At 48.2% G+C, this 25,642-nt stretch overlaps 1 protein-coding gene across 2 annotated transcripts in view; it reads right to left on the bottom strand.

The window, feature by feature from the left end:
- mio (GATOR complex protein mio) overlaps positions 1 to 25,642 on the bottom strand; it is a 534,566-nt gene that overhangs the window by 133,798 nt on the left and 375,126 nt on the right. For both annotated transcript variants that reach the window (XM_070532612.1, XM_070532613.1), the window contains exon 20: positions 14,475 to 14,540. In XM_070532612.1, coding sequence (XP_070388713.1) covers positions 14,475 to 14,540 — 66 coding nt within the window. The remainder of the gene's footprint in view (positions 1 to 14,474; positions 14,541 to 25,642) is intronic.

Below are 25,642 nucleotides of genomic sequence, written 5' to 3' on the forward strand. Positions count from 1 at the left end.
TTCCAAATCGCAGTGTACTGTTGCCCTCCTTCACTTTCGTTAGTTCGAACTTTCGTTAATTCGAACTAAAGCGGCTTCCCCTTGCGGTTCGAATTAACGAGCTTTTACTGTAATACGTCAGTCAAATCCCAGGTGTCCTGTGCATGGCTCATCATGGCTTGCAAAATGTCTTGGCGTAGCGCCGACGGCGCGACAAGGAGGTACGTATTGGGACCGCTTCCGCAGTTTTTCCTGCAAAGGCCGTTGTTGTGCAAGTAGTATGATGATAAGCCGCGCACGAGCGAGCGGGGAAAAACAGCTTCAACTCCTTGGAGGCGCTCAATCAGCGGCAGCAGCTCAGCGTCAGCACACTGGTGCTCAGCCATCTTTATGGCATCGATAATGCTGACAAAGGGCAAGTCATGGTCAGGGTCCGATGACGTCATAGGGAGTGGTGTGCGTTACAAACAGTCAGCGTCACTGTGCCTCCTTCCAGATTGGTAGACAAGTGTAATATCGTACTCCTGTAAGTGCAGGCTCCAATGGGCTAGTCTGCCTGAAGGATCCTTGAGGTCGGCAAGCCAGCACAGGGCATGGTGATCGCTGACAGCCTTAAAGAGTCTACTGTACAAGTAGGCTCGGAACTTACCAATTGCCCACACAACCGCTAAGCATTCTTTTTCAGTGGTTGAGTAGTTTTTCTCAGCCTTGGTGAGACTGCGGCTTGCATAAGCAATGGTGCATTCCGCACCAGCTTGCCACTGCACAAGAACTGTGCCGAGACACGCATTGCTGGCATCAGTATAAATTTCAGTGTCAGTGTCTTCGTCGAAATGAGCAAGTATTGGGGCCTCTTGCAAACGCTTGCGCAATTCATTGAATGACTGCTGCTGCTCATCTGCCCAATTGAAAGGCGCGTCGTCGCGTGTAAGCCGTGTCAGAGGCTCAGCAATTCTCGAGAATCCCTCAACGAAGCACCTATAATATGCGCACAAACCAAGGAAGCGTTGGACAGCCTTCTTGTCTGTGGGTGGTGAAAACTCGGCAACGGCAGCTAATTTGTCAGGGTCTGGTTGGACGCCTTGAGGGCCAATGACATGGCAGAGAAATTTCAGCTCTTGGAATCCAAAGTAGCATTTTTCAGGCTTGATGGTGAGGCTGGCAGTGTGGATTGCAGCGAGGACTCTCGAGTCATGTGAGATGTTCTTCAAATGTGCTCAAGAACACAACGACTCCAAGTATACGAGGCAGGTTTGCCATTTGGGTTCAGCAAGCAAGGCATCCATCATCCGCTGAAAGGTGGCAGGTGCGGAACAGAGACCAAAGGGGAGAACTTTGAACTCATAAAGCCCGTCAGGTGTCAAAAACGATGTTTTTTCACGATCCTGTTCTTCAACTTCGATTTGCCAATACCCTGATTTAAGATCCAACGAAGCAAAAAACTTGGGATGTTGTAGACGATCGAATGCATCGTTGATGTGTGGCAATGGATAAACATCTTGCTTGGTGACACGGTTCAACTTTCTGTAATCTACACAGAAGCGTAGTGTGTTGTCTTTCTTTCTGACTAATACTACAGGGGAGGCCCACGGGCTGGTGGACGGCTGGATCACGTCGTCTTGTAGCATCTCTTTCACCTGATGCTTGATTGCTTCCCTTTCCACTGGAGACACTCTGTAAGGATGCCGACGAACAGGACGTGCGAACTCGTACGTCATAATGCGGTGCTTTGTGATGGACGTGCACCGCACTTTGGATGACGTTGAAAAACAGTCCGCAAAATCATTCACGAGACTCAGTAGACGGTCTTTCTGATAGTCTGGCAGAGCGGCGTTAAAGTGAATCTGTTCTTTTACGCTGGGTAACTCAGATTGCTGAGACGATGTGGTTTCTAACGTGGCAATGTCAGTAACATTTTTCGCGAAGAAATGCGATTGTCGTTCCTCACGGTACATGCCGATACTTGTTGCTAAAGTTTGTTAGCAAAATGACTGGACATTTGTTTCGCACCTGAAGAAGCCCTCTGGCTATACAAATGTGGTGCTCAAGAAGCAGGGACATGTTTGCTTCAGCAATTCCTTCAGCGTCGTCCTCTAGGTCACATCGGACAAGGGTAAGCACGCTACTCTTGGGTGGCAATGTGACATGATCGTCAGCTACGCAAAGCGCGATGTCACGGTCGTTGTCATTACTGTTCGCTATGGCATGCGCAGTAGTGAAGCTGGCTCTAGACTCTTGCAGGTCGATGATGGCGCCGTTCACATGAAGGAAATCCATACTGAGTATAAGGTCCTTTGAACATTCAGGAATAATGACGAAGTCGCCGTTGTACGTGAAGCCCCAAATGTTGACTTGTGCCATGCACCGGACCATTGGCGTTATGAGATGCCCTCCTGCAGTACGAATCCGAGTTCGGGTCCAGTGTGTCGAAACTTTGTTCAGTATACGCGCGAGATTCTGGCTCATAACAGACGTGTCCGCACCCGTGTCAATTAATGATGATGATGATATGTGGGGTTTTATGGCGCAAGGGCCACTCATGGACAAAGAGCACCAAGGAATGTTTTAATGGAGTCAGTGATGCAAATAATGATCAATGGTGTCGTGGTTGGGTATAACAATGGAACCTGGCTGTATAGGGGCATAAAAACAATAAATATATATATATTAAAATTGTCACAATGATTTTTCAGATGTACTATGAATTTAAAAGATATGTTCTGATGGAAGGAGGGAATAAAATATGTAAATGCCAATAGTACTATTGCTTCAAGAGGCCCTTAAATGCAAGGGCCTGTAGGCACGTGCTCTACAAAATGCTACTATCGCAGCAGCAGCGTCTAGTAAAATGCTGTGCTACGAATCTCTTCGGCCTATAACTTGCAATGAATTAACATCTTGCAGAAAGTTAAAAACTGATTTTCTGTGAAAACATGGCTCAGCACCAAGCAACATTGCAGGATGAAAAGGAATGTTCTGTCGGTAGGCTGGAGGAAAGTGTTTTTTCCTTTCAGTTTCCATTTCTCTACACTGCAGCAAGACATGGAGGACGGGAGTGTCTTGCCACATCTACAGCATATGGGAGGTTCGCTACCGGTCAAGAGATGAGTGTGTGCCATACGCATGACCTATCCTGAGGTGGCAGAAAATGACCTCGATTCGCCTTATTTTCGTTATCGGTGGCAAATTTCTTAATTGTGGCTCGATCAAATGGAGTTTATTCGAGGTTTCGGTATCCCACTTGTGTTTCCAATGCCTTCGAAGTTTTTTGCGCAAAAATGGCTTTAAGTCTGAGGCAGGGATACCTACGGAACAGTTGCCAGCTTTTGTTGCAATGGATATGGCTATTTCATCTGCAAGCATGTTGCCTTTAATGCCTCTGTGCCCAGGTACCCAACATACTATGACGTGCTGATTAGATGTATATGCTGTGCACAGGAGCGAATATACCGTATTTTCGCGATTCTAAGCACCCCGTGATTCTAAGCACCTTTTGATTCAAAGCACTCCCCTCTATTTTCGCGAGAAAATTGGGAAAAAAGTTTGCATGCGAATCTAAGCACCCCCCCTATTTGTTAGGAAGAGCGCCTACGCGCTCTTCCTAACGCGTAGAACAAGGCCGCCAAGCGTGCTTGCTCACTCTGCCATCGAGCCGGAGCCGTCGGGTCCCTGAGGTTGCACGGCGTCCGCGGCGTGGGTACGCCGTACAGCCGGGCTGTACGACAAAAAAGCATACCCATCAACCATCGCAAAGTGGATTTCGGACATTTGGAAGCGGGTCCAAGTGGATGTTGTGGTCAAATCATTAAAGAAGAGCTCGATCACAAACCACTTCGACGGAACGGAAGACGGCCTGCTCTGGGATACCAAGACCGGCGGTTCAAGCGCTGCGACGAACTCGAGTGGCAGTGTTAGTGAATGAGCATCCGACACAAGCGGTGGGCTCACTGTCCGCACCGATTCTTCTTTTGAATGTTTGCAAAATAAAATGTTATTTCTCGCACCCATCTCGTCGTGATGTCGCAGCGAAAACATAAAGGGGGGGGGGGGTCATTCTAGATTTTTCGAATCTAAGCACCCCCCCTGACTTTGGGCATCGCGATCGTGAAAAAATGGGGGTGCTTAGAATCGAGTAAATACGGTAGCTCATTGAGTACAGGATTGTTGCGTTTCTGGAGTGACATTAGAGATTTTACGACACTAAGGGAGTCTGTGAATATAATGGCCTTTTGCTATTTCATTTTCTTGATATGTTTAACAGCTGTCAGTACAGCATATGCCTCAGCAGTGAATATGCTTGTTTCTGGGTGCAGGACGTTAGAGTCTGAAAATGATGGACCGACGGCTGCATACGAAATGCCGGCATGCGACTTTGAGGCATCTGTGTAAAATTCCTGGCAAGAGTACTTGCCAGGATGTAAAGTGCATTTCAATGTGTACCTGGGGAGCGTTCTTCGTTATTTCAACGAACGAAGTATCACACTCAATGAGCTGCCATTGCCACGGTGGATATAGTATGACAGGAGCCATTAGAGGGTTTTCAAAAAGTGGAACATCCATTTCTTGACTGAGTTTCCATACAGGCAGTGAGAAGGGTTCTCTAACTGCCAGTCGATTATCAAATAAAGTTGCAGATGTCATGCTGTTTACACTTGGGTAAGAGGGATGTTCACGGTTTGCATTTACCTTCAGAAAATACATAAAACTTGAGTACGACCTCTGAAGATGAAGCAACCACTCATTAGCTTCAACGTAAAGACTCTCCACAGGACTTGTCCTGAAGGCACCGGTCCCCAGGCGGATACCTTGGTGACAGACAGGATGCAGCATCTTCAATGCACTAGGGCTAGCCGAATGATAAACTATTGCCCCAAAATCTAAGCGTGTTTGAATGAGGCTCTTGTAAAGGTTCATGATGCATTTCTTATCACTACCCCACGTTGTGTGTGACAAAATTTTTAGAATGTTCATGGTTTTTAGGCATTTGTTTATGAGGTACTTCAGGTGTGAAATAAAGGTTAATTTCGTGTCTAAAATAACGCCTAAAAATTTGTGTTCTGTGCTCACAGGTATGTGCTGTCCCTGAAGTTCAACTTCAGGATTTGCTATGAGACCTCTTTTCTGAGTGAAAAGAAGACAGGTACTCTTGCTGACATTGAGCGTAAAGCCATTTTCATCAGCCCACTTAGACACCTTGTTTAAACAAAGCTGTACTTGTCGCTCGCAGATAGCGAGATTACATGACTTAAATCCAATTTGAATGTCATCAACATATATTGAATAAAATACACTATGCGGTATTGATGAGCGCAAGGAATTAATTTTTATGATAAAAAGTGTGCAGCTAAGCATGCCACCCTGTGGTACCCCAGTTTCCTGTAGAAAGGGTCTCGAGAGAACATTACCAATTCTGACACGGAATGTGCGATTTGATAAATAGTTTTCGATCCTTCATCCGAGCCTTCATCCTGCATTGGACATAAAATAGGGTGATGATGATTATAATGACTGTCTGTGTCATAGATGGCATGATAATCTTGTGCAGATGGCAGCATAAAGGGGCGCTTATGATAGATAGATGTGCACCAGTATCGATGAGGACTTTGTGGACTTTTACTTCTAGGAGGCTATGGTGAGTGTGGAGCCTCAGTAGAGAATTTGCAGGGGATCATGCATTGCAGCTTTACCTCCATAAGCTGCACTATCTAGTTTTCCAGCTGCGAGCATTAAGAGAAGGTCGGCAAGGAAACCTGGCGAGACTGTGGTGAGCAGGATTGGCGGCGTTGAGGTGACGGGGAAAGGGAGAAGTGGCGAACAGGGGGAGTGGTGTCAGAGGCAAGAGGCGCTTGGGAGGATGATGAATAGTAAGTAGGGGAAGCAGCGGCTGTACGGCTTGAAGCAGTAGGGTGGAGATCAGGAATTGACGGTAATAACAAGCAATGTGCCCGGCCTGATGACAAAGGAAGTAGATGGGTTGATTATCGGGCGTTCTCTATTCTGTAGGATTGCAAAAAGGTAAAGAAGAGGGGTAGGATTGTCAAGCAATGCCTGTGGAGTAAAGCCGAGGATCAGGACAAGTCAGTGCGCACACTGAAGAAAGGCCGAGATTTGCAAACTCCTGCTTGACTACAGCTTGGACACCGATGGCAGAGATGAGTCACTGGAAGGCGTTGTGAATACAGGAGGCTGAAAGGGTGCAGGACAAGCAGCTTCAATCTTGCGACGAACAAGCTATGTGACATTGTCACAGGTGGGCAGAAGGCGAACAGCATCAAAGGGTGAAATTTTGCTCATATTGAGCAGCCTTGTGAATCTCTGGGATATACGGTGGCTCTTGGCTCGTTGAAACAGCCGGCACTCTTTGATGATGGTGCCAAGAGTTTCAACGTTGGCAGAAACTAGCAGGCTAAAAATATCGTCGGCAATGCCTTTCAGCAGATGAAAGACCTCCACGGACTTAAGCATAAGCCGCAAGTCACTGTTGACATTGGGAGGACAGTTTAGTTTGTTCTCAAGAAAACAATGCAAAAGACTTTGCCATGAAGACTCTCTAGTGCCCCTCAAGTACCCCTCACCGAGACCCTCAAGTGCGTGCTGCCAAAATGTTCTCCGGCAGCTTCACCATGAAGACCCTCAAGTGTGCGCTGCCGAAAATGAGCTTCTATACAAGCAACCTCACGGGCGCTCAGCCAAAAATGTGGCCTGACAGCTTTCCTGCGAAGAACCTTGTGTGCACATAGCCACGCAGACTCTCATTTGCGAGCAGATGAAAATTAGGCTTTGGAGCTTTGCCATATATGATAACTGTCAATGTCAACATAGACGTAATAGAAATCTGGTCAATAGTGTGCTTGGGAAACATGCCCACACTGAAGCAGATGAGTCGGGACTTTCAAAAAGACTGTGGCTCAGGCTTGACTGTAGTGCCATGGGAAGACTGGTATGGCAAAAGGCAGCCCCAAGTGGGTACCAGTTGAACAGAGCACAGTGACCACGTTGGACCATACGGTTGACATAACATGTCGCTATACACAGTTTCTCATGGTACAGGCTAGTGCAACAACCATTCATAAGTATCAGGATGGCACATATAGCAGTGTTGTTAATGAATACAATAAACGTCACCCCCAGAAATTTGTGTACGTTGCACTGAGTTGAGTCCCTTCACTTGACGGCCTTTACATCATGAATGCTGAAGACTACATGTTTTACCACATTGCCAAAAACTGAGATCAAGCACTGCGCGACGAATTTCAAACTCAAACCATGTTGCATTATTGACACAATCATGAAACATTTCTTTGCACTGCTCGATCATATCAGTCCCACCGATTTGCCATCTGCTCTCTCACCGTACGTTCTCTAGCATACAGGTTTGACGTCATGATGCACAACTACCTCTTTATGCATGTGTCCCTACTCTGTTTTCCGAGACCTGGGATCGTCCGCATGACAACAGCGGCTACAGGTGTGTCATGTCAGCAAATAGAATTGCGCACTGGGCCTCAGGAGAGGCAATATATGAACGAGGAAATGAGTATGTGCCATTCAAACTCGTAGGAGCACCGGACATAGACTCTGCTGATGTCTGCACAGCACGTAACTCCAAGGGTATTGTGGTGCCTCAGGTATGTGTTGCCAGGTGCTAAGCACGGGAATATTCCAGACTTCTTGGCACATACCTTTGTTCGTCAACATGATGTGCCCCTAATCTTTACAGATGATTTTAACATAAACACGAAGGATCCACACAACGCCTGGCTTGTACACTGTGTGCAAGAAGACTTCGGCATGGAATTTGTGTCAAATACACAATGTAGCTCATTGTGCAGCAATTATTGTTTGGACTTTTTATCTACAACCATCAAAGCGCTCTTATTGCCCTGCTGCATCCTTCTCAAGATACTTTTCTGACCATAAAGCACACATGAGTGTGTTTCAATAAATATATGCAAGCATACAAATAAAAGCACGACTTTCAATATACTTACTACTTACAGTTACTGAGTTCAATCAGTTTACAACAGCCTCCTAAGAAATGCTCCTCCAGCTTACACTGACTGTGCTGTGTGTGCCGTGCAGGCCTGTGGCCTTTTTGAGAGCAGATGATGCCCCAGGTGCATTTGCACAAATGTGCTCCTGATCATGGATGATAGCTACCACTTCGCTGCCAACATATTGTGAAGTGGGTTATGGGGCTCTAGTGCAATTGGTTAAAGTGTAAAACATAAGCAGACTAACTAGCTTCGACAGTAGAGTACAATGATGGTGTGTGGAGCTAAACTATCTCACATTGGAAACTGTAATGCAGGATGAAGGACTCTCCCTGCGATCTCCAATTACCCCTGTCTTGTGCTAGCTGATGTTGTTTCGTTAGGAGCGACTTTAAAGGACAGGAAGAGAGTGGTGTTAAAGCTGAGGGCATGATTATTACGAGGGGGAAATAAAAATTCAAATTTTCAAGAGCAATGTTGGAGGTTAATCTATTATGCAACTACATTAATTGGAAACTTCAGCATGTATCAAATATCCAGAAACATTGCACTAGAACAAGCAATATTTTTTTTTTATTTTAATATACTGCAGGCCCTTCACGGCCCGTGCAGGAGTGGTACAGAGATGCAATGAAAAAAAATCATGATGACAAGTCAATACACTGAATGCAGTTAATAAAAGAGTCGATGTTATTGCAACACACAATATTGTTAGTTAACTTGTTCCACTGGGAAATGGCCGATGGAAAAAGGTAATGCTTGTGAACATTAACACGACTTGGGGGAAGATAGATTGTTTTGGAGTGACTGAGTCTGGTTGAACGTTTTCGAGGATGTTGCAGGTAATGAGAACGTGCTATTTGGAAATGACCATGGTATAATTGAAAGATAAATTTTAGTCGCGAAATTGCTCTTCTCTGCGAGAAGGGTTTTAGGTTTGCCCTTGCTAGCAGACCCGAGACGCTGGACTGCCTTTTGTAGTCCGAATATACAAACCTGATTGCTAATTTTTGTATGCGTTCTATTTTATTTATAAGGCATTTTTACACATGTTTACAATTAAAAAAAACAAACATGTTTACATTTTAAACATGTGTAATGAAGCAGACGCGCCCCTGTGTATGTGCCCCGGGAGCTAAGCGTAGCCATCCTGGCGACTCAGGGCGCGGAGAAGATGAGCGGGTCGTAGTACGGTTTCAGGCGGTTGACATGTACTGTCTCTCACCCACGACGACGCAGGTCTGGTGACACGGTGAGCGGCTCGACGATGTAGTTGACCGGTGAAGTGGCCTCGATTATACGGTATGGACCGTGATAACGCGCCAGGAGTTTGGAAGAAAGGCCAGGAATGTTGGCTGGTATCCAAAGCCACACAAGTGAACCAGGAACAAAGTTGGGCGGTGGTTGATGAGCACGGTCATGTCTTGTCTTTTGACGTTCTTGAGTCTCACTAGTCAGGGCACGTGCCAGCTGACGGCAATCTTCAGCATATTTGGCGACTTCGGAAAGCGGAGTATACTCTGTAGCGTCAGGTTGGTACGGCAGTATGGTGTCCAAAGGGCATGATGGCTCACGGCCATACACAAGGAAAAAGGGGGAAAAGCCGGTGGTCGCTTGCGTCGCGGTGTTGTACGCGAACGTAACAAAGGGGAGTACGGTGTCCCAGTTGGAGTGGTCGGATGAAATATACATCCGCAACATGTCGCCAAGTGTGCGATTGAAGCGCTCGGTAAGACCGTTGGTTTGGGGATGGTACGCGGTCGATTTGCGATGAATTATCCTGCACTCAGCGAGGAGGGCTTGGATGCCCTCCGACAGGAAGACACGGCCCCTATCACTCAGTAATTCTCGGGGAGCACCGTGGCGAAGGACAAAATTGCGAAGGATGAAAAAAACCAACGTCACGGGCGGTCGCTGCTGGCAGTGTTGCAGTCTCAGCGTAGCGAGTAAGGTGATCTACGCCGACAATAATCCACCGATTTCCACGCCCGCTGCATGGAAACGGGCCGTAGAGGTCGATGCCGACGCGGTCGAACGGACGAGACGGGCATGGCAGCGGCTGCAACGGTCCTGTGAAACGCTGTGTAGGTGTTTTGCTTTGTTGGCATGTAGTGCAAGACTGAATGTACTTTTGCACAAAGTTGTACATGCCTCTCCAATAATAGCGCTGACGCAACCTTGTGTAAGTTTTGAGGACGCCGGCATGAGCGCTTAGGGGGTCAGCGTGAAAAGACGCGCAGACGTCAGAGCGCATATGACGAGGTATAGCGAGGAGCCATTTGCGTCCGTCGGGCATGTAGTTTCGGCGATATAGAATGTTGTCCCGCACTGAGAAGTGGGTTGCTTGGCGACGCAGTGCTCGTGTCGAAGGGACATCAGACGGAGCAGCAAGGTAGTCGAGTAACATTGCAAGGGATGGGTCCTTGCGCTGCTCTGTGAGCATGTCAGGGATGGTGAACGGTGACAGGGTGGACGAGGAAGCTGACAACGACGCCAAATCAGGCGTCAGTGGGGAGCGAGAGAGCGCATCAGCGTCGGAGTGCTTGCGACCAGAGCGGTACATGACGCGGATGTCGTACTCTTGCAAGCGAAGCGCCCAACGTCCCAAGCGTCCAGACGGGTCTTTCAAGGAAGAAAGCCAACAAAGGGCATGGTGGTCAGTAACAACGGCGAAAGAACGGCCGTAAAGGTATGGGCGAAACTTGCTTAATGCCCAGATGATCGCTAGACACTCCTTTTCTGTGACGGAGTAATTTAATTCTGCTTTCTTTAGAGTACGGCTCGCATAAGCGACGACGTATTCATCATAGCCAGCTTTCCGTTGCGCTAAGACCGCGCCAAGGCCAACTCCGCTGGCGTCAGTATGGACTTCCGTGGGAGCATCAGGGTCGTAATGGCGAAGAATCGGTGGTGAGGTCAACAAGTGGCGCAATTGCTGAAATGCTGCATCACATTCAGGTGACCATGCTGCTATGCCGTTACTGGCGGAAAGTAAACTTGTCAAAGGCGCCATGATGGATGCGAAATTGCGTACGAAGCGACGAAAATAAGAACATAAGCCAATAAAACTTCGGAGGGTTTTGATAGACGTGGGCCTTGGGAACTCTGCAACAGCGCGGAGCTTGTCTGGATCCGGGAGGACGCCGTCTTTTGAGATAACGTGACCCAATATGGTTAGCTTGCTTGCAGCAAAGCGGCACTTTTTGAGGTTAAGCTGTAGACCGGCAGAGGCGAGACAGGTCAGAATGTCATGCAGGCGAGCGAGGTGCGTCGGAAAATCGGTTGAGAAGACGACGATGTCGTCGAGGTAACATAAACAGGTCTTCCATTTGTGGCCACGAAGGATGGTGTCGATCATACGCTCAAAAGTAGCAGGCGCGTTGCACAACCCGAAGGGCATGACGTTAAATTCGTAGAGGCCATCGGGTGTAACGAATGCGGTTTTCGGACGGTCAGGCTTGGCCATGGGAACTTGCCAGTACCCGGAGCGCAGATCCAAGGAACTGAAGTATTCTGCGCCTTGTAAACAGTCGAGAGCGTCATCGATTCGAGGCAGAGGATAAACGTCTTTCCTCGTTATCTTGTTTAGGCGTCTGTAGTCGACACAAAAGCGAATGGAGCCATCTTTTTTCCTCACCAATACGACAGGTGAAGACCAAGGACTTTGAGAGGGACGGATGACTTTACGTTGGAGCATGTCGTCCACGTGCTCCGTGATGATTCGGCGCTCTTCGGCAGAGACACGATACGGGCGCTGTCGCAAGGGGGAGTGGGAACCAGTGTCGATGATGTGAGAAACACCGGTGGCACGGCCCAGTGACGTCTGATGACAGTTGAAAGAAGAGACAAACTTGTGAAGGAGAGCGAGAAGTTGGCGGCGATGAGATCGGGAAAGTGCAGGGTCGATGGCCTTGTCAAAACCCACTGAAGGTGATGAGCCGGAGACCGAAGCGATGGCGTCAAGGTGACGGAGGGAGGCGGCAGGAACATCGAAGTCGTCGACGTAGTCGACCGCTTGAAAGTATCCTACCGTCTCTCCACGCAGTAGGCTGATCGGGTACTGGTAGTAGTTGGTGACCAGCATCACAGTTGAGCCAGAGGTTACAGTAAGCACGGCAAACGGAAGAACAATGCCCTTACGTTGAGCAAACACATCGGACGGCGTGAACACTACGGTGGCGTCAGATGCGGAATCAGACGACAAGACAACAGCCATCGACGACTCAGGAGGTACGGTTGTGTCGGCATCAACAGTGAGTTTGTCGGCAAAGTGAGGAGAGCTGGTCGGCAGTGATTCACATAGTGGTAAAAGCGACACTTCTGCACGTGAACAGTCAATGACAGCATGATGACGTGACAGGAAATCCCAACCAATGATGAGGTCGTGAGAGCACGATGGTAGCACGAAACACTCAATTATGTACAGAACGTCGTTGATGACGACACGGGCCGTGCATACAGCTGAAGGGTGGATTCGCTGCGCGCTGGCAGTGGCGAGCACCAGGCCAGAGCGAGCTGTAGTCACTTTTCGTAGCTTGCGGCAAAGGCCCTCGTGAATGACGGAAACGGCTGCTCCGGTATCGACTAGTGCCACTGCTGGTACTCCCTCTACAAAAACGGTAATTACATTTTGCGGCGAAGATTGAGGGCTTGAGAAAATCGACGTATTTGCAGTTCTTGCCTCGGGAACTGCAGCAGTCAGTTTCCCTCTTCAGTGGGAACTCGACGACGCAGGGGCGAAATCGAACGCCGACGAGGGGAAGGGGAACGCCGAGTTTCCAACCGGCGATCAGTGTCGAGACGTCGCGGTGATAATGGAGGCGTGGCGGCGTATTGTGGTGCGTAGCGGGGCCTGTCAAAGCTGGTACACGCAGTTGAGGCGCGGCGGCGACAGAAGCGTGCCACATGGCCAGCAATGCCGCAGGCGAAGCAGATAGGCCGGTTGTCTTGAGTGCGCCACGTCTCGGTGGGACGAAAAAAGTGTGGTGACGGTCGGGCAACTTGAAATGAAGCCGGATTCATGGGCGATGGAAAGGAAGCGGTCTGCGCAGGTGGCCGTGCAACCACGGCTGCATAACTGAGCGGCAGCGACGTAGGGTGGTTGGCAAAGTTGGTATGGGCCAGCGGCACACTCATAGGGTTGGGTGGGGGGGTTGTAGGAGCTGCAGGAAGCGCTTCAGATATGTGATTTCGGATGGCTTCCTGCAACGTTGGAGGCAAAGCTGCCGTAGGTGCGTCACTGTGAGGCAGCAGCGAGAGCTGCCTGGCCACCTCTTCACGGATAAAATCTTTGATATGCTGCGAGAGGGTCGAGTTGGTGAATTCGGTAGAAACCGCGATGCTGGAGACGGAATCGGCGTGCTGGATGTTCCGGCGGGCGATGGAACGTTGGCGGCGCAGCTCGTCAAAGCTCTGGCAGAGGTTAATGAGGACGGATACGCTAGTTGGGCCTTTGGCCAGCAACATCTGGAATGCGCTGTCCTCGATGCCCTTGAGGATGTGTTTGATCTTGTCATCCTCTGACATGCTGGGATTGACCCGCTTGCACAAATCGAGAACATCCTCGATGTAGCTGGGGAATGTTTCTCCAGGCTGCTGTGCGCGCTGGCGTAGACGCTGTTCAGCGCGTAGCGTACGCACAGCTGGGCGATCAAACACTTCTGCAAACAGAGTCTTAAAGGCGGACCAGCTTGTAAAGTCTGATTCGTGGTTGAAGAACCAAAGTTTGGCTACGTCGGCGAGGTAGAACGGCACGTTGGTCAGCTTAGACTGGTCATCCCATCGGTTATGGGCACTTACACGTTCGTACGATGAGAGCCAGTCTTCCACGTCGTGTTCGGCGGTCCCACTGAAAATGGGTGGGTCGCACTGACGAGGGACGCCGGCGCAGATGACAGTGGCAGCCGGTGGGGCGGGCAACGAGGTGGCGGGATCAGGCATAGTGCAAGGCGATCTTGTTGGCAGGGTTCGAGTGCGGAGCTCCAGGACGAGGCGAAGGATCTCAGCAACCTCCACCAAATGCGATGAGGTTTATTCTCGTTCACGACGTTGTGGAACGCTAGGCAAAACAAGGCACTGCAAGGGCTGTCCGAAGCACGGGGTCGCTCGAGATCACGGCACGGCCCTTCGTCTTCCTCTTCAGACGGCACATACACAGGGGCGCGTCTGCTTCATTACACATGTTTTACAATTCGGATACATAGTAGTGCTATATTGATCATAAAAAATGGGGGAAAGACAACCAGTCACATGGGAAAATAAATTCTCAAAATTTGATACTAGCATTCTTTGCTACAACTATGAGCATCAATCACATGAGCCAAGAATTTGCCATTGAGGTTCTACTGCACACTGAAACCAAATTTAGGCATCTTTGATAACCATGCTTGAATGTGCTTTAGTTATCTCTGCTGTGTAATGGTTCTGTTTACAGGGTTATTTTTGTTTTGAAAGCACTGTATCTTCTAGGGTGTGCCAACCATAACATGAAGACATTCTTACCTTTGCGTCGGTGAGGTGAAGGCAGGCAAATGCCACCCTGTCTTCAATAGCCATGTTGCAGTCTTGCTGCAATGAACAAAGGTGACAGGCACCACCACGGTGAGTCTAGGGAAGACTAATCAGTGAAAGAATGACTGGTTGTGCAGCAAAATAAACGTAAACGGAAACACAACTCATAACTTGGATGAAGAATGCAGAGAGAGAGAGAGAAAGGCAAAGGAAAGAATGCAGAGCTACACAAGAGGCTTGCTACTTCCTAACAGCATAAAAAACAATGTCAGTACATAGGCTAGACTAGTTTAGTCTCAACACTCTGGACATTATAAAATAAATGCAAAAACTTTCTTTTACAGCTTCCTTCGGCTACTGCGCACATGCTCTTGTACACTGTATCTTGCCTAAGGGAGAGCAATGCTCAAGTGCCTGGCGACAGCCTTCCTTGCCATTTGCTTCTCCAGCTCTCCATTGCTTACATACCAGATGTACTCGTGTAATGAATGCCCACTTTCTTTTCTGAAAAAATGAAGCAGACTTGAGGGGTGCATTCAATATGCGAGGTAAATTTCATGAGAACTTCCCCAAAACAGCAAAAATTTTAAAGTAAGAAGGAAGTGATTTGAAAAAGGCTCCTTTGCAGTAAAAATACATGTATACCATTTGCAAACAGTAATAGCATTATCACTGAGCTTCACTCCGCATTGAAACCACCAGACCTGTCATCCGAGCCACCAGCCACTTCATCAACATTGCAGTTCCACTACAGCATGTCCTCGCAGCTGCTTCTGGCTGTAGTGCCTCTTTCCACTACTATTTTGCTCGTTAGCATGTCAGGGTTTGCATCAGAATTTGCATAAATTTCCGCCGGCTAAATAAGAGTACCCGCAATGATGTCTATTCTCTACAGCTTCTCGACGATGCCCTGGATAGCCTGCAAGGAGCCGTGTTCTCTTCGCTGGATCTGCGCTTCGAGTACTGGCAAGTGCCAATGGCTGAAGCCAACCATGCAAAAACGGCTTTTGTAACTCCTGATGGATTAAATCAGTTCAATGTAATGCCTTTCAGCTTTTGCAACATGCCTACCGCTTTCAAGAAAATGATGGATGATATTCTCAGGGATCTTAAATGGCAAACGTCTTTGCTACTTGGATGACATTATGGTCTTTTCTACATATTTCAAATTGCATCTCGCCTGCCCTGAGCAAATTCTTGTGTGTGTTACGAAAGCTGGGTTGCAACTAAATTTGAAAAAAAAATATCATTTTGGTGTTTGTAAGCTTACAATCCTAGGCCACGTCGCCTCGAAAGAGGGAATTCTGCCACATCCTGCCAAACATTGCGCTGTTGCTGAGTGCCCCAAGCCCACGACCCTAAAAGAAGTGCGGAGCTTTATCAGTTTGTCTTCATATTTCTGGCTTTTCATCCGTAATTTTGCCTCGATCATTGCCCCCTTGACGCAGCTTCTTACTGGCATGTCTGACCTCTCGGCTTGGAATTCTGAGTGTGATGACTAATTTACGAGGCTCTGCCAGCTCCTCACGTCCCCTCCAGTACTGCGCCACTTTGATCCCAATGCACCTACTGAGATTCACACGGATGCTAGTGGTGCCGGACTTTGTGCCATTCTCGCCCAAAGCAAAGACGACTTTGCCAGCCAAACCCTAACGATGCCGGAATCCAGTTAATCTGTGACAGAAAAATTGAGATGATCATTTCCGCAATTGGCAAATTTTATACTTACCTTTATGGCCATCAGTTTGATGTTGTCATAAACCACCATGCCTTATGCTGGTTATCGTCCTTGAAAGACCCCACTGGACACCTCGCTCGTTGGGCTTTACGCCTTCAAGAGTATGACATAAGTGTCGCTCATCGCTATGAACGCAAACATTCAGATGCCAACGCCCTACCCGTTCTTCGTTGCCTTCTGACCCTGTTTGCTCACAAACTTCTACCTATGATTTCTCAGCTCTTGCGTTCAACGACACGCCAGCCAAGCAGCATAAAGATCCCTGGATCTCTTCACTGCTGGACTTCCTGTCTCACTGCTCACCTGAGTCTCTCTCAGGCGCAATTCGTCGTCAAGCACAACACTTTGCCATCCACGAAGATCTGTAGCATAGACGGAATTACCTCGCCAACGAGCGTCGATGGCTCCTCGTTATTCCCCGTCATCTGTTCAGCTTTTCATGATGACCCTCAATGCAGCCATGTTGGCGTCTTCAAAACATACTCCCGTCTACATCTCTGATGCTACTGGCAAGGCATGTACAGATTAATTCACCAGTATGTCCATTCATGCGCTGCATGTCAACGCCATAAAATGCCCCTCAGAGTTCCGCAGGTCCCCTGCAACCTTTACCTTGCCCTGCCAGACCATTCGAACCCTGTTGACATTGATCTTTACGGCCCTCTTCATTGCACTCCTGATGGTAACCGAGGAATATTGTTGCCGTAGACCACCTCACATGCTACGGAGAAATATCTGCACTGCCGGCTTCAACTGCAAAAGATGTCGCTTGCTTCCTTCTTCCCCACCTGATTCTGCGACATGGTGCGCCACATGAATTACATAGTGACTGCGGCCGCGTCTTTATCTGATGCCACTGCTTCTGCCCCCCATTCTCAAACTAACGGCATGACGGAACATTTCAGTCATACGCTCGGTGACATGCTCGCAATGTATGTGTGCTGCAATCACTCCAATCGGGACCGGGTCCTTCCTTTTTTCACTTACACTTATAACGCTGCCCCACAAACTACCCGCTGGCTTCTCTCCTTTCCTCTCCATGGACAAGAACCTTCCTGGTTCATGGACACCATTTTCTCCTACCGTCCCAACGCTTCCAAAGTGACACCTGTTTCAGAAACTGCTACTTATGCTGAAGAATTTCGCCAACTCGCTTATTCGTGCAAGACCCAACATCAGTGGTGCCATAAATCTTGCCATGATTCATCCGCTCCATGGTGCTCGCTATTCCCCCAGAACGCTTGTTTGGCTTCAGGTCCCGGTCACTCGACCCCGGCCAATCCACTAACTTTATATCAAACTACCATGGCTGGTAACTGCTTTATACTGCCACAAACATCACCAGTGAACTATGTCATTGAGCCGCTCGAGCTGTCTTGTCATTGCTGTTGCCGAGGGCACAGAGCAGTTCATGTAGCATGGCATAAACCATGCTACGACCCGCAAATGCTTTCTTTTCTTTAGGTCGCCAGGATGGCTCCTTTCTGCGTGGGGAGTGAATGTACTGGAGACTACCAGCGCTGGCACGGTGAAGTGTGGAAGAGGAAGACGACGAACTAGCAGTGTGTGCTCAATTGCTGTCCAGCTGAGACTGCTCTATTTTACTGGTCTTCTGTCAGGTTGCCTGCGGACTTTACTTAAAAGAACATTCCATGGCAATATAATATATATGTAGAGAGAGAGAGAAAGTGGAGGGGAAGGGGTGGCCACTGGGAGTTTGTCAGCCTCACTTTCGCTTTTCCTCCGCGCAGTCGAGCGATCCCTCTTCTGATTTCACGGTTGAGCAGTAGGCGTTGGTTGCCCTCGGTGATGCCTCCTATGTCTGTGAGTGTTTCAAAGCTGATGGAAATGACAACACTGGAGCAAGGCAGGATGCTCACTTGATCTTCAAGCATACTCAAGGCATGGTGACTGGAAGTCCTCCCCAGCAGTATTGCTTTTTCTGTGGACAGCTTTATTGACTTCAACTTTAGGTTAATGACTGCGCCATGTTGATTCAGAAAGTCCCTGCCGAGAATTACGTCGCGTGAGCAATCTTGAAGGATAATGAAGTTCGCAGTGTAAGTCCGGTCATGCACTTCAGTGTTATAAAGAGTCTTCCAGCTGTCTGGATGTGATGGTTATCCCATGTAGTCTTGACTTTCTTCAGCTTGGGGGTGAAATGCACACTGATGACGGAGGAGTTGGCTCCTGTGTCTTCTAGAGCTACTAGATGTTGTGGCCGTCGAGAAGCACGTCGAGGTCGGTGGTTCTCCATCTTGCATTGCAATTGGGTTGTGATGTCGCATCACGGCTGCATTGCGTTGTTTTGTAGCTGGTACGTATCGTCATCAGGTATTCTTTTGTCGGCATACCCTAGATGTCGAGGCTTCATCAGGATGGCGACCTCTCGTTTCTACGTCAAGATATCATGACGATATCTTGATATATCGTCGATGCATCAAGATATATCTTGAAGCATCGACAATGGCGGCAGAGGATCTTCGGTATTTCAATGTACAGCAACTGCACCTCCATCGATTGCTGCTTTTAGTTTTCCTGATATGGGCTTACGGACCGGTAACAGGCTGGTCCTGAGTATGGTCAGCGGTGTGGTGACAGGTAGCATCGTGGTGATGGCAAACGCGAAGAACGTCAAGGTCTCCACCGGGTTGCGGCAATGAAACAGCAAGACTATGTCTATTTTACCAGTCTTATTACTCGCTGCTTAACTAGACTGACATCATGACTGTGCATCGCACTTCCTCTCGTCATAACCATTAAAAGGCTGTTTATCGCCCTCCAGCTCACACCGCCATTCATATGAACTCTTTCTTCGTTCAAAGAGAACTGGAATCATCTACCTGCTGAAGCAGTGTACCACTTCAGTCATTCGTTGTTCGAGGCATTCATTGAAAATATGACCTAGATATGCCCAGCCCTTATGTAAAACCCCAAAAGAGGTATTTAAGGTATGAATAAATAAATAAATAAATAAATAAATAAATAAATAAATATCACGAGGCCCTTCGCCAAGCTATGGATGTGGCACATTGACGGTGAAGCCTCGCAGTCCCAGGTTATGGTATGGGCACCGGCAGTAGATGTGGCCTGCTTCTCCACAGTGGTAGCAGAGTGGGCGGTGGTCTAAAGCGCACCATACATCTGTCTTTCTTGGGTAGCTGCGCTGGGCGATTGGGGGGCGAGCTGGCAGCTGTGACAGCGAATGACAAAACTGCAGCGTTACCGGGCCCTGGCGCACTCGCAGAGGATGAGCATGACCGCGGGTTATGGCGGCGTAGGTCGTCGCTTCTAGCAGAGGCCACGACAATTCAGGGACTCCAAGTGACTGCTGAATCTCCTCTCGGACAATGTCAACATGGATGCTAGTTGAGGCTGCGTCGAAGGTAACATCCTGCACATTTCTTTGTGTACAACAGTTCTAATGCTCTCTCAGAGCTCGGCATTACATTACTCTGTCTTTTGGAGCTTGTTACATGCATTACGCCTATTTTAATGATTTCGAACGACCTTTGTGTACAACAGTTCTAATGCTCTCTCAGAGCTCGGCATTACATTACTCTGTCTTTTGGAGCTTGTTACATGCATTACGCCTATTTTAATGATTTCGAACGACCATCTACGCCCTTCCACAATAAGAATGACGGCCGCTCAATTGTTCCTGTCGTTATTGTCGATACTCACATGGCCTGAGATGGCACGCTGCTATCACGCAATGTTGCAAAGGATCACAGTTACTACACCGTTATCAGGAGATCACAGTTCGGTCATGCTTTGTTTATGTGTTGCTGATTGCTGATAACTGTTTGTGGCGAGGTTCTACCTTACAAACATTGAAATTTTTTTGCCTGAAGTGGCATAGATAACATAATCTTGAGGCTGTTGCGTGGCTGATGCACAGTTGTAATGCTAAGACTACAATGTTCGAGACCTTCGCAGAATGGTGGCCTGCTGCAGTAGTTTCCAAAGTTTATGCTTCCGGCCAACTAGAACGCTTCACTCTCCTGTGCAAAATACATTCATGTCCCGCTGGTACTAAAATATATCACAAGCTTCCAAATACAATATGGCAGCTATGCTTGCAGTTTCAAAATGACAGGTGATAGGAACCAGGTGCCCTTTTGAAAGAGTTCGATGGTGTATTTTATTCTTTAGATACCGTGAAATCCCAAGCAAGCCCCCCCTTCCACTTTTGAGTGGCTTGAAATTGGTGCCAACTACCGAGCAAGTGCACGCCTCCCCCCCTCCCTCCCCGCGCCCCACCTTTACATCACCCTTTTCACCACTTCATGCATTTTCACCGGACCTCCTGGCTAGTTTGTTTTTGTCAACCTTTTACAAAATTACATATTAAATTACAGAGAATGATGCAATTTAGTGAGAAAGAAATTTATTGTTTAGCCGCACTTCTGCTGGGCACCATTAGTTCACCATAGCCAGGTACCTGCATACCCATCGCCATAGGCATAACTCTTGTCAGTCGCCAGTTTTATCAAATGTGCAAAATGTCACCAGGCCCCACACACTCTCTAACAGAGGCCCTGTGTAATCAAGGAGTAGAGGAGACTTGTGTAAATATTTTGGAAAAAATTGTTACGAGGATGTTGGGAGTATAGAAAGAGTGTACAGTTGAGCCCACTTATAACGAACCTGAGCGTCACGCGGAATTCGTTCATTGTATCCAGAAGTTCGTGATATGTGGGCCACACACAAAAATTGACATCAATCAAAACAAAAATTTATTGAGAAAGAAAATTGGTGATTGTTGTCTGCCTCTTCAGAGCACATCCAATGACGGCGGTTTCAAGCTTGTTCAAAGCTGCAACGTGTTCGCCACCCAAAGCCTTAAAATACACAAGATTTCTAAGTGCCTCAATAGGGCTCACTGCTGTGGTCACGCTTACAGGTGGTGGCTCCGATGGATCGCTGTCGTTGTCCGATGCTTCGGTGTCGCTTGATGTCCGCACTTTCCAGATGGCGATCTCGTTGCAAAACGGCTCCGCAGCTTCAGCAACGTCGTCTACATCAATAAAATCTTGCCAATCAAGATCGCAGCCAGCCAGGTTAGCGTCAACAACGCGTCGCCACAAATCGTCGTCAAGCTGGCTTTGTTGAGTGTCTTCAATGCCTGCTTCAAATGCGTCGGCAAAGCCGGCCTTGCGAAAACAATTCCGGATGCATTCGGGTGTCACTTCCATTCATGCTGCTTTGATCATTTCGACCGCTGAGAACAGCGAGACCTGCAGAGGCGCATTGGCAGTGGGGCGATCAACTGCAATCAGCATCTGCTGCAAAACACGGCACCTGTAGGCCACTTTAAACAACTGTATTACGTCCATGTCCAGCAATTGCGCTTTTGGCGTTACATTTGGTGGCAGAAAAAGGAGCTCAACTGCCATTGAGACAACTTGGACTCGGTGGGCAGTACAGTTTTTGAGAACCAGAAGAACTTTGCACCCTTTCTTCACCATGCTGCTGTCAAAATCAATTAGCCATTCTGCGAACAACTCGCGTGTCATCCACGACTTTGAGTTTTGCCTGTACCACACTGGTTAGGGCATAGATACTGTGCGGTAGCAACGCGGCATCTTTGATTTGCCAGTGACAAATGACAAGCATCAATCGCTTCCATCCATGTTGGTGCACAAAAGCACAGTTATGCGAACTTTGCTGTGCTTGCCACCAGCACGTGTCACCTTTCATAGCATGCATTTTGCCAGGCAGAATTTGATAGAATAGGGCCGTTTCATCAGCGTTATATACATCCCTTTCAGCATAACTTGATACACGGGCCAAGTTTTTAGACATCCATGTGTTCACGTCTTCGTCACTTACTGATGACGATTCGCCGTTGATGGACTTTAAAATAATTCCGTGGCGGACCTTGAAGTGATGGAGCCAGCCATTGCCAGGGGAAAAATATGGGAAGTCCAGGAGGAACGCTGTCCTTTGCTTTGGACAACATCAGCTGATGGGAACATTGTTTGCTCGAGCATCATGGAACCACTTTAGAAGCGCGTCTTCAACGTCTGCATATGTGGCTTTCCGTAGGTGCTTCCTCATCAGGGAGTCTGTGGCGGCACTCTTGTAGGTTTTGTTCTTCTCTTTCAGTATCGTAGATATTGTCGATTTCGACAAACCATACTTTTTCACCAGTTCGTGGTTTCTCACTCCCTGGGAAAGGTCTTTCAAAATCAACAGTTTCCTGGCCAAGTCCAAAGCTTTTCGCTTCACTGTCGAAGTAGACGCTGGCGAATCCGCCATCTCGGATACGCACGGGAACACACCAGTAGGAAACAACGGTACGAAAGCACGTGATCACGTGCTACGTTGTCAATTGGTAGAAAACTTTGCCACTGCCCTGACGTCGACAAAGGCGAGTGGGGTCCCATGGCGAATGAATTGTCACTTTCGGGCTTCCTTTCGATTTACGTGTTCACGTGGCTCCTGCGTGCTGGGCCAGCATTTTTTTTTTTCTTTTTTGCGGCGATCCCCTTGCCGCATCGCCGCTCCTCCGTGCCTTCAGCGAGACGCCGTGGGAAAGCTGATTCTCGGAGAGTGCACAGCACAGGGTCTGTGGCTCTCAGCACGTGGAAAGTGGTCTGCAACACCAAGGCGTTCACTGTAGCCGATCGGCTAGGCTCATGGGCGTTCGTTGTAGCTGAGACCAAGTGCCATAGCCCTAATGTATATTTTGACGGTCACGCCGGACTTGTTCATGATGAGCGAGCGTTCGTCTTAAGTGGGGCCGTTATAAGTGGGTTCGACTGTATTTACAATATATGTACAAAATGAGTCAGAGTAGTTAAGATGGGTGACCACTAAAACGCAGCAGCCATCGTCTCCGATCTCCTTCTTCCTCTCTCTTCTTTCATCCTTCCGTAACAGGACCCCTGGGTGGCCAAGCGCCGTCTCGGCGCATGGTAGGCGAAGAATTGCGAGTGAAGTATGGCTTCAGGCACGAAACATGCACGACGTTAACAGGCGTCAGACTTGAAGGTGCATCAAACTCTAGCGACAAAATCTCATAATTTACATCGTCAACTTGACGTAGGACCCCATAAGGCCCCATAAAGCGAGAGAGAAGCTTCTAGGAGAGGCCAACCCGATGACATGGTGACCAAACAAGCATCCAAGCACCTGGCGCGAACTTAACCCTTTGAGGGTCGTTTTTTTTTTCGCCATATGCGACTGCCCAGGCTAGATTTTTTTTATTGCAGATTCCGATTCTTCTTAGGGACTTATTCTGAAAAAAATTTACCGTAATTTTTTTTGGGTGACTGTAAAGCGAGAAAAAAATCTTTCGCATTGGTATATATGCACTCTTCATTCATGAATAACAACAATAAAAAGGAAATAAACTTATCAGAATTAAAAATTTTATGCATTTTTATGCGCATAGTTCAAGGCTTTGAAAATCCGCACACGAGAATATTTCGCAAGCCTCAAATGTTCCTGCTCTTACACTAATACGTACGTCCATAGCGTGATCGAACTGCGTAGGTGCACGCACTCAAGAAAACTGTTTGGTTGTGTGCCCATCAAAAGAAGCAACAACACATGTGACAAACTTCCACTAATCTTCATCTTATCGCCAACCAGCTAGGGCAATTAGTTTTCAGCAGTCTTAAAAAAAAAGAAAAGAAATGGAAATGCATGCACGGCGGCATCCTTCCTATACACACCCCTGTGAGCACTGGACGAGCGAGAAACAAGCAGTCACCCTTTGAGCAATTAGGAACGAGATAGCCATCAGTTTTGCAAGCGCAAAACGCTGAAACTGCCCACGAAACAAAATCCAAACGGCAGGCCACCCGCATGCACTAATGCGTGAGCGGTAGTATATAGGCGCGCGGGAGCAAATTAGTGCTAAAACAGACCATGCAACGAAAACCGAGAGAGGTAGGCACGCGAAAAAAATTCCCTGTATCCCCACATAGTGGCAGCACATGACAGAAAAGAAAAAGTTAGGAAATTGGGGCGCTTTTTAAATGTACAGACGGCGCCGTAAATATATGGCATCGACCATTTTCGGACTTGTTCGCAGCACCGTATATTTACGTCATTGACCATCAAAGGGTTAACATTGTGATGGCACCGGTCATAACAATCTTTCTGTATATGCTGCGAGGCTAATTAACGAGATCGGACGACTTGACGTGCCACGTGAGCGGGATTGATGACTTCACGAGCGTACCCAGTTGCAACACGTGGCCCAGAAGGAAGGATGGTGTCAAATGGCAATGTGGGGTCGTGACCATACAAAACATAAAAGAGTGAATATCCTGCGGTGTCATGTCGGGACGAGTTGTATGCGAACGTCATGTAGGCCAGCACGGCGTCCCAGTTGCGGTGATCGTTGGAAACATGCATTGACAGCATTTCTGTGATTGTTCAGTTGAGACGTTCTGTAAGAGCATTCATTTGTGGGTAGTAGGCAGTGAACAGCTTGTGCTCAGTGGCACCAGAGCGGAGGAGATCATTGACAACTCGAGATAAGAACGAGTGGCCGTGGTCTGTAAGTAACTGTCAAGGCGCACCGTGGTGGAGAATGACGTCGTGGAGGAGAAAATCGGCGATGTCTGTTGCGCAACCACTAGTCGGCAACACCTTTGTTATCGCATAGCATGTCGTGCAATCAGTAGCAACGTCGATCCACTTATTCCCTCTAGTCCTCGTCGGAAAAGGGCCAAGCAGGTCAAGGCCTACGCAAAAGAACAGTTCAGAGGGAACTTCAATTGGATCGAGTTGTCCGACAGGTGCCAAGGAAGGTTTCTTCTGGCGCTGACAAAATTCGCAAGTTGTGACATGACGACCCACAGAGCGGTAGAAAACCAGCCAGAAGAACCGGCGTCGTACGCGGTCGTATGTATGCAAAACTCTAAGGTGGCCCGCCGTCGGTGCATCGTGAAGTTGTTCGAGAACAACGGATTGCAGATGATGAGGAAGAACAAGGCGCAAATCAAGGCCGGCAGGGTTGATATTGCAGCAGTAGTGGAAGCTGTCATGCAGCACGAACATGCGGCATGTGACGTCAGTGCTGCCAGATTACACTCCGGCGATGATGGACTGTAAGGATGCGTCGCATTGTTGTTCAGCGTGCATGGCAGTCATGTCAGTCAAAGCCATCACACAGGCCACCGGATCATGCACAACAGGATCGGGAGGATCTACGGGGTGATGCGAGAGGCAGTCAGCATCCTTGTGGAAGCATCCAGTCTTGTAATGGACAATAAATGAAACTTCCTGGAGCTGCAAAGCCCAGCAACAAAGCCATCCAGTCGGGTCCCAAAGGGTAGACAGCCAGCAGAGGGCGTGGTGGTCTGTAACGACTAAAAACGTGTGGCCGTACAAATATGGCCGGAACTTTGCGACAGCCCAAGCTAAAGCCAAGCACTCCTGCTCGGTGATAGAGTAATTG

The sequence above is a fragment of the Dermacentor albipictus genome, chromosome 1 (assembly GCF_038994185.2).
Source record: "Dermacentor albipictus isolate Rhodes 1998 colony chromosome 1, USDA_Dalb.pri_finalv2, whole genome shotgun sequence".
NCBI classification, from domain to species: domain Eukaryota; kingdom Metazoa; phylum Arthropoda; class Arachnida; order Ixodida; family Ixodidae; genus Dermacentor; species Dermacentor albipictus.